Below are 9,735 nucleotides of genomic sequence, written 5' to 3' on the forward strand. Positions count from 1 at the left end.
GCAATGGCCGCCGCTGCCGCCATTCCAACGACCACCGTCCAATCGTTCGAAAATGACATGGCTACTGACGGTGGCTCCGCCGCAAACTCCGTTCCTCTACCCGCCGTGATGAAGGCTCCGATCCGTCCCGACGTTGTCACTTACGTCCACGCCAACATTTCGAAAAACGCCCGACAACCTTACGCAGTGTCGAAAAAGGCCGGTCACCAGACCTCGGCTGAGTCATGGGGTACCGGTCGTGCCGTTTCTCGTATCCCTCGTGTTCCTGGTGGTGGTACTCATCGTGCTGGACAAGCTGCTTATGGTAACATGTGTCGTGGTGGTAGGATGTTTGCTCCGACTAAAATCTGGCGCCGTTGGCACCGTAAGATCCCGGTTAACCAGAAGCGCCATGCCGTTGTTTCTGCCATTGCTGCATCTGCAGTTCCTTCACTGGTCCTAGCTCGTGGACATCGTATTGAATCAGTTCCCGAACTTCCTCTCGTTGTTTCTGATTCAGTTGAGAGTATTGAGAAGACTTCTAATGCAATCAAGGCTCTGAAGCAAATTGGTGCTTATGCTGATGCTGAGAAAGCTAAGGATAGTCATGCTATTCGCCCCGGAAAAGGTAAAATGCGTAACCGTAGGTACATTTCTCGTAAAGGACCACTGATTGTTTATGGAACTGAAGGGGCTAAGCTTGTAAAAGCGTTCCGTAATCTCCCTGGAGTTGAAATCTGTCATGTGGATCGATTGAATCTCTTGAAGCTTGCTCCTGGAGGTCATCTGGGAAGGTTTATTGTATGGACTAAGTCTGCATATGAGAAATTGGATGAGATTTACGGTACATTTGATAAGCCATCTCAGAAGAAGAGGGGATATCTATTGCCTAGGGCCAAGATGGCCAATGCTGATCTTGCTAGGATCATCAACTCTGATGAGGTTCAATCTGTTGTGCGGCCAATCAAGAAGGACGCGAAGAGGGCAACATTGAAGAAGAATCCTTTGAAGAACCTGAATGTGCTGTTGAAGCTTAACCCATATGCGAAAACAGCGAGGAGGATGTCTCTTTTGGCTGAGGCACAAAGAGTCAAGGCTAAGAAGGAGAAACTTGACAAGAAGAGGCATCAAATCACTAAGGTATATCCTTCAAATTATACTATAGTCTATAGTCTTTGATTTACCTTATAAGCATTTTATTGATAACTTCATAAAAATAAGTACTTTTGATGATTGAAAAAAATGAAATTTTAATATATTTGACTGCCTTAAGCTAATCATAAGCTAAATATTGAAGTAACTTAGTCGCAAGTCATATACTTTCGAAATATAAAAATGTGTATGCAATGTCTCATAATTGCGATTCATTTATCTGCCTAGACATACAACTAATGTTTGCTTTCGGCTTACAATTTGCTTGATGTAATGTAGCATCGCTAGAAATAATGATGCTTTTGCATCTGCTATAATGGTTTAACTGTTTCTATATGCTCTGTTTGCTTAAGATGAGTGTTATGTGATGCCATTATATTCCTTTCCCTTCCTAAGATTGTATATCACAGTATAAACATAATTATATGTTTGATAAGCTCTAGTGAAGTAAATAGCTTCTGAAGAAAGAGTGAGTTGTGAAGTGACAAGGGATCCACAGTGTGATTCTGTTTGAGTGGATGGTTCAGTGTGCCAAAAAAAGGAGTTAAAAACTTCTTTTTTGAAGAACTTGAAACTAAAATGATATGGCCGTTTCATTTATTTGCCTACATATATGTCGGTTGCATAGTGCATGCTCCTTGTCATATGTGTTTGCATCTGCTATATCACTAGTCCTTGTCATATGTGTTTGCGTCTGCTATATCACAAGTATGAGTGTTCTCTACTTGCTTAAGTTGAGTGTTCTGTGATGCCAATGCTATTAAATTCCACTCCCTTGCCCTCCCTTAGATTGTATATCCTGAATGTCAATTATATGTTTGATAACCACTAGCGAAGCAAATCATTTCATGAAAAGAGTGAGTTGTGAAATGACAATGTATTCAGTGTGTTTCTGTTTGAGTGGGATTGTTCAGTGTGCAAATAAAGACATCTTTTTTCTCTTTTTTGCACAATTAACAAACAAATACATTGTCGAGAAACCTAAAGACTAGAATGGTAGTATTGTGCTTTCAGCACAGATAAGATCATCTTCAAGTATGGCAAGAAAGATTCTGGTTTTGAACATAATCTTGGATTTGTTTTGTGCTTTATGCACTTAGTTGTGTGTGGTCTCTATATTTTTGTAGTTTAGTGTAATTGTCACTGTATTATTTACTCTACTTTTTTATATTACAGGAGGAAGCATCAGCTATCAGGTCAGCAGGCAAAGGTTGGTTCAAGACAATGATTTCAGATTCCGACTACACCGAGTTTGAAAACTTCACAAAGTGGCTTGGAGTTACTCAGTGAAGGGATATTTTCTTATTGTCAACAAGTTTCTGATCTTTTTTTACATTTGTAACTTTTGGTGTTAGTGTGATGGATATTGCGCCATCAAGTCATCTTAGGTTACACTTGAAAGTTTTTTAGTGCCCATATTTTGGTGTTTTTGTTGGAGAATTTTGCTGAGGAATAGCATCAAATATTTAATAGAATAGTTTGTTATTTATGATGATTTATACATGCAACTGCATGTTTGATCAGTTTGTTTGGCTTCTCATGATGTAGTTCATTTGAAGATGACAATAATGTTTGTTATTTAGTGTTTGTTGGTTTTTATGCTATCAAAAAGTTTATCGCAAGTACTATGAAAATTGAATGGTTTCTTAAGGAGTGAATCTTGGTAAAATTGTTCAAAGTTTGGAACACGAACAACATCAACAGTGAATTCCATGTAATTACGACTAAAATATGAATATTGGAAACTATCTGCTCATATTTTATTGTCAAATTTTCTTTTAGTTGTAAGTATTTTTCAGAAGGAATATGGTGTTAAGGATATATGTTGTTGATGATAGCTTATTATTTACTTACTTATCTCCAACATTGCATCACTGATCAATCACGCATTGAAATTGGGCGGTTTTGAACTTGTGACCCTCTTTGCGTTGAAATTTGATGGTTTTGAACTTGTGACCCTCTTTTCTTCAATGAGAAACTTTCAGTGTCCATAAGCAAAACTTGCTGGCTTTGAAGTTTTGTCCATACGACAAGCGACCTCCTTTCGCGTCAAAAGTTCAAGATCACTAATCTCCAACGCTATGCTTGAAATTATCCGTGTAGAACCGAGTCAGCCCAGTACCCCATGTTAAACTGCTGTGGCCCAGCCAAACAGGGGGTCAGGATTGGGCTTACATTGATACAAACAAGATTGGCCCAAACAAAGAAATCAAGAAACTAACCCGGTTTTCCTTTTTTTGGGACAATTATTTAGTAAATAACCTTTTTTGATTTATAAATCTCAAGAGAAAACGTTAGATCACAGTTTAACATTGTGTTGATTCAAGGAAAGTTCTTGCTAGAACAGTAAGAGACTATTTATCTTTCATAACTTATTATAAATGATAAACGACGATCTAACATTTAATTGTAAGATTTCAATAATATATAAACGAATCAAACGTTACTAGAAGAATTATTTTTAATGAATAATAGTTACAAAACTTTTAATAGCAGAGACTAAATTTAAATAATGGCCTAAAAAGAAACATTTGGCAATTACATCAAGGTCTTATTTTCATATTTTGTGACTCTAACATATTAGTTTTTTTTAAAAATAAAATAAGTTTACTCTTATCATTTAATTAGTGGAAGCAGACTGCATATTATAAGTGAATCTAAACTCACTTTTACATTGAGTTGTCTCTTTTCATGTCAAAAGACAGAAACACAATTATCAACATTCGAATCAGCAATAGTAAATTTCAGCAAAGTAAACCTATCATGGACACACATCATTTCTCACAAATTAATAAAATTAATTTTTTTTGTTAAAATTTAAAAAAATATTGAGAAGGTGTAGGGTTGTGATGAAGTGACAAATATTTTCCGTACCCCCAAATTGAATGGTGCTAGACAAACTAAGGGTAAGTGAGATAAGGAAATTAAGCAGTTGGCCCTATGTGTAAAACCTTGCCACGAGAAAGTCTTTCTCCAATGAGAATAAAGAAAGTTTTTGGATAAGGCAAGAAAGGAATCCACCCAATGACACCAAGGGATAAGACGTGATTGCTTGCGATAACTTGGTGAAGGAAATCTAGAGGTCTCGAGTTGGAGTCTTCTTTGTTAGGGAGTTCTTTACCCTAATCATGTGTGACTCTCTGATACATCTGAATTTAGTCGGGCTTTAATATGAATATCAGACACCCATATCCACCAAATATCAAGAATTTATGAACTTAAAATTTTATTGCCGCCTCTGATATCAATGATATTAATTTGCTGAAAGATCTCATGCTTTTAAGATCTTTAACTTGATAAGATCATATATTTATGCCTAACCTAATTTGGAGGATCTAAAACAAACTTTATAGGTTGAGTAGGCTAACCTTTTGCTTATCTTATTGATTAGCTGTTTTTAAGAAAAAACCTAAGTATTAGAGTACGATAATATATTTTCCCTTTTGGATTTATATCCACGCAGCATATTACATTGACAATTATTACTTAATTAAAGTAAAAAAAAGTCCCAAAAATAGACATGATCTTTATGGTTATCATGATTATGGTTAATTCCAAGTCATAAACATTATTGTTCTTCCTTAAAGATGAAAGTGATGTTTCACCTAATACATGTGAAACATTAATTGTTCACAGCTAATTGCATAATTAATTACTATATATTATAGTACTAGTTAGTTTCATTATTCGATTCTTGGCATGGTAGCCTTGTAACATAAATTTGGTGAGTGTCAAAGTGAAAATTTTCATTAAGAGGTTTTAAAATATAAATATATATATATAAAGAAGTCAAGAGGATTCAATCACGTGACTCAGCTCTGAATGTAACCAACCACTTATATTGAATTGTGGTCAATTGAATGATGTATTCAGAAACTTATATGTAGTATATTGATTAAAAAATTGATTTTTATAGTTATATATTACTCAATTTAAATATCTTAGCAAAAAGAATTTGTTCTTTCTTTGATAGTTGCTTAAAATTATTGATGTCTAAAAAAAAAGGTAATCCATCTAGTCCAATATAAATGAATTATTGACACCTTTTTATGATCCAAAACAAGTGAATTCTTCAAAGTTCAAAAATGTATTACTCCCTCTGTCTCAATTTAAGTGACACATTTTGGATTTTGAAATTCAAACAAGTCTATCTTTGACCGTAAATTTTTCATATATCTTTTAAATATTTTGAATTATCAATTATTGTGACTTATAGTACTTTTTATGTAGTTTACTAATATATAAATTTCATTTTAAAAAATTTGAAGACTCCATGAGCAAATTCTCGGTCAAACTTAAATTGTTTGACTCTCGAAAAGCGAAATGTGTCACATAAATTGGGACAGAGGGAGTACTTTTTTTTAGAATAACCCTTCTTTGTAATGGAATTTCAAATATTTTTAACTATGATCACTCTTTTTCAAGAAAAAGTTTTGAAAGAATCAAAAGAGTAATATCAATAAATTATTCTTTGACTAATGTTTTTGAAAATCTTTTTGATATATTATATTCTAACAATTTATTTATATTGGATTAGACGGATCGGAGCATATACTATAAAAAATAATTTGAAGTGACACTAATAACTGTTAAAACATGTTTTTTGCACAGTGGATTAGGACATTCCTAGGCCAATTATTTTTCTTTTATCACTTTGCTTTGACTTTTTACTGCAATATTATTATATTTATTTTCCTTTCTTTTTCCTCCCTCCTTTTGGGGTTTTATTAATATATATTTTTGTCCTTTCTATTCTTATTTTTAGAAAATCATGAATTTTCGCAACTAGTATGTGTTTCGTAATTTCAGAATTTTCATAGAATAATTGAGATCATGTAGAACTTAGAAAATTAACAAAAATAATGTATATTTAGTGTTTTCAAAAGACGGAAAGAAATCAACAAAAATTATGATAAGGTGATTAGTATTTTTTTATTCTTGATAAAAAAAGTTTTGTAATGATCTTTTTTCTAGATATAGCATCATATTTATTATCCTCCAATGTAGGCGTTTTCACATAAATTTAAATTTGATCAAACCTAAATATAAATACCGAAACCGAGAAACCAAAATAAATAGGTGAAGGGAGGGAAACAAAAGAGTGTAACCGTCGATTAGTTAAATGTGTTACACAAAATAGCACCTCATGCCCATGTGAAACCAAGGCAGGTGATGTGAACGACGCGCAACATATACGCGAGTGTGCCCACTCTCTTTAATTTTGTATTTATACTAGTATTAAATAAAAGTTGTAAAAGAAGATTTTAGATTTTCTTGATAAACCCCATCGAAAAAATAATAATTTTTTTTTACAATTTGTTATATAAAAAAAATCATAATCTGAGGAAAAACCAAGTTTTTGCAGAAAATAAAACCTCTTTTGATATCGTATTTCTTTTTCATAGTTATATACAACAACCACAATTATGTATCTAATATAATCTCATTAGGTAAACCCTTGGCCTTATTATCTCTATTTTTATGGAATAAAAATGTTGTTTGCGATAAATCGTAGGCTCAAAATATGATAAAAAAATGTATTGGCGTAAGCATTGTCCCTATAGTTCATTACTTTCCCCTCGGAGATGAGAACAGAAGTCAATATACAATTTATCTCTTCAGATTCTACGAAATTTTTTATTATGGTAGAGGCCCAACCAACAAAAGGTGTGCGAGGCTCCATTAACTTTTTGACATGTGGATAAGTGAGTCATTTATCTACTTTAAAGCGAAAATGCTACCACTAACAAGAGAGAGAAAATATATTTACACAATAAATTGAGTTGAACAAATATAAAAAAATGTAAGAGAAATAATACGTGCATTTGTTGCTTTTCCTTTTAAGTTGTTAATATTATATTAATTTTGAGATTGCATTGGATATGTTATTATTATTGTAGTTTATGTTAGTTTGAAGAAATTTTATAAACCTAGAACAAAAATAACAAAAAGTAAAATAAAATTTTATAATTAATCTCAATCCAATCAGAAATAATACATTTCACTAAATATATAATAATAAAATGAAAAATGATTGTGGATCCACATTTTATACTTGTTGAAAAAATTAAATTTTGAATTTTCTTTCCTAATGTTTTTATAAAATCAAAGGATGGTAAATCAAAAATACATATTTTGATGTTCAAACTGAAGCTGTAATTTTTTATTTTAAAAAAAATATTTTTGCTGATGTTAGAAAAAAAGTTACACCAATGTTGAAAAGAAATAAAGATTAATTTTTCAGATCTTGATTTTCTCTCTAAATCTAGTCATCTTTAACTTAAATAAATCATTATTTAAAAAAATTAACAAAAAATAAAATATTTTTTAAAATAAAATAAATTAAACATATTCCACAAAATTTTAAGTACTATTTTATCAAAAATAAATAAATTAAAAGTAGAAAAGTAATTGTGATGAAAACAAAAATACAAATTATATTACGTAGAAAAAATATCATATCAAAATAAATTTGTCAAACCAACATATAACTACGTAACATATTCAATATAATCTCAAAATATTAAAACAAAGAAGAAGTAGACCCACGTTTTAATTTCTCTTGCAATTTTTATGTATGCTCAACTCAATTTATTGTGTAAATATACTTTTTCTCTCTTGTTAGTGGTAGCATTATAGCTTTATAAAGTAGATATATGACCACTTATCCATGTGTCAAAAAGTTAATTGAGCCTCACCTACCTTTTGTTAGATATATGACCCACTTATTCATATGTCAAAAAGTTAATGGAGCCTCACTCACCTTTTGTTGGCTGGGCCTTTATGATGATAAATTTTTTCCAGATTTTACATGTTAAATTATATTGAATATGTTATTGTTATTGTCGTCGTAAAATCAGTACTTTAGTAATTTCTTCCTATTTATTTTTTCAGTATCACTAGTCACTTCAACAATATATTTAACCCCCGGCCCCCCCAAATCATCTACAGCAATATTACTATATATGAACAATGCACATAACTGTTGGAAGTTGATTGATTTGTTTGCACATAAAGTAGCTAGATCAGAATTCAGATCATAGGAATAACTTTATAAATTGGAGTGCAACTAACACTTATTAATCAAGAAATTAATTAAGAGTGACATTGATATCTCCACATTTTTATGTAATTAAAATTAGACCTAAATTAATCTAAAGTGAGATAAAATAATTCTAGGTGGTAGTAAATATATTACTATCATCTGGTGAGATTTCTGTTACCTACCGTTTACATATATCTGTACATATAGGATGTTTACACTACATCGATTCAACATATCAGAGTTAAGTGATAAAAGTATATGCACAAATATGTACATATCAAGCATCTATATTTGTTTGGGAATTTTTTTAAAACTCAGAAATACTACTTTCTTTGTTCCAATTTATGTGATTTACTTTTCTTTTTAGTCAGTTCAAAAAAGAATGACACATTTCTATATTAGGTAACAATTTAACTATAAAATGTATATTTTGTCCTTAATGAAATGATTTATAGCCACACAAATTTCTATCATTCATTTTGGACCACAAGTTTTAAACGTCTTCTTTTCTTTATTAAACTCTGTGTCGAGTCAAACTACCTCACATAAAATAGGACGGAGGGAGTAATTAATATCGTCACAAATCTTTTTTTAGTTTTTCATCGATATTTAATAACTGTATTGAAACTCGATTAATTCGGTGAATTCGCTCCCATATAGCTCATAAATCTTGTAATGCATGAGTGATGTAATAATAGGCTTTCTTGCATGTTGGTTATTGAGCATTTTAATATTATTTTTTATATTAAATTTGCTCATTATTTTGATGTCTTAATGTTGCCTAATTACTCCTGCATTTGGCCATTGACTTTGTGGTCATATAATGTTGGCAGAAACGTTCCAGTGAACGTTGGAACCTTAGCAGCATGGCAGCATGTTCATCAGCCATTGATGACATTAGTTGCCTCTCTCATTATCTCATTCTTTAATCCTTCATTATTCTTTGTAACCTATGTAACATATGTAACTCCTAAGACCATTTATCTTAACTATTTATCACTCCATTATCTTCCTATTTATTTCTAGGAAGACTTCTTCTAGTATAAATATTGGTGTTCTTCATTTGATTTGGTACACACAACACACAAGAAAAAATATAGAGTGAAAAGAGTTAGTCAAAAAAGAGAGTTCTTATTAGTTGAAGGGAGGTGTTCTTTTTTTGTGGAGCTTTGGACTCAACTCTTGTCCGTAGTTATTGAGTTATACTTTGTGAAGACTGTTATATCCTGGAGGGAACAAGTCAAAAAGGATTACTGCTGAACCGGTGAAAAATATTTGCTGCAGTGGGCTTGAATCTCCTTAAAAAGAGCGAGATATCCGCGCCTCAGCCTGAAGAGATTTTTATTTCTTCATTTCATTTTCAGTTGTAATCTTGTATTTTTGTTATCTTGTAAGTTTTTCACTAACAATTTTAAGGAGAGTCAATAATGGCTACAATTGAAAAAACCACGGATATCAAGATGAGAGACCTTTACAAGCCATTTCGGTTCAATGGTAACCATTTCAAAAGATGAAAGGGTAAAGTACTTTTATACTTAAATCTTCTCAGTGTTTCTTAT

The 9,735-nt window shown here is 31.7% G+C and overlaps 1 protein-coding gene across 3 annotated transcripts in view; it reads left to right on the forward strand.

Annotated features, from left to right (window-relative positions):
* The window catches only part of LOC102604998 (60S ribosomal protein L4-1-like), a 3,430-nt gene extending 702 nt beyond the window's left edge, over positions 1-2,728 (forward strand). The window contains exons 2-3 of one of the 3 annotated variants that reach the window (XM_015309552.1): positions 25-1,119; positions 2,308-2,728. In XM_015309552.1, coding sequence (XP_015165038.1) covers positions 25-1,119; positions 2,308-2,421 — 1,209 coding nt within the window. In that variant the 3' untranslated portion in view covers positions 2,422-2,728. Of the gene's footprint in view, positions 1-3; positions 1,120-2,307 lie in introns of those variants that run through there. The other 2 variants (XM_015309556.1, XM_006338994.2) reach the window with 2 other exon arrangements.
* Positions 2,729-9,735: the final 7,007 nt, after the last annotated feature.

This window comes from Solanum tuberosum, unplaced genomic scaffold (assembly GCF_000226075.1).
Source record: "Solanum tuberosum cultivar DM 1-3 516 R44 unplaced genomic scaffold, SolTub_3.0 scf00008, whole genome shotgun sequence".
Classification (NCBI taxonomy): Eukaryota; Viridiplantae; Streptophyta; class Magnoliopsida; order Solanales; family Solanaceae; genus Solanum; species Solanum tuberosum.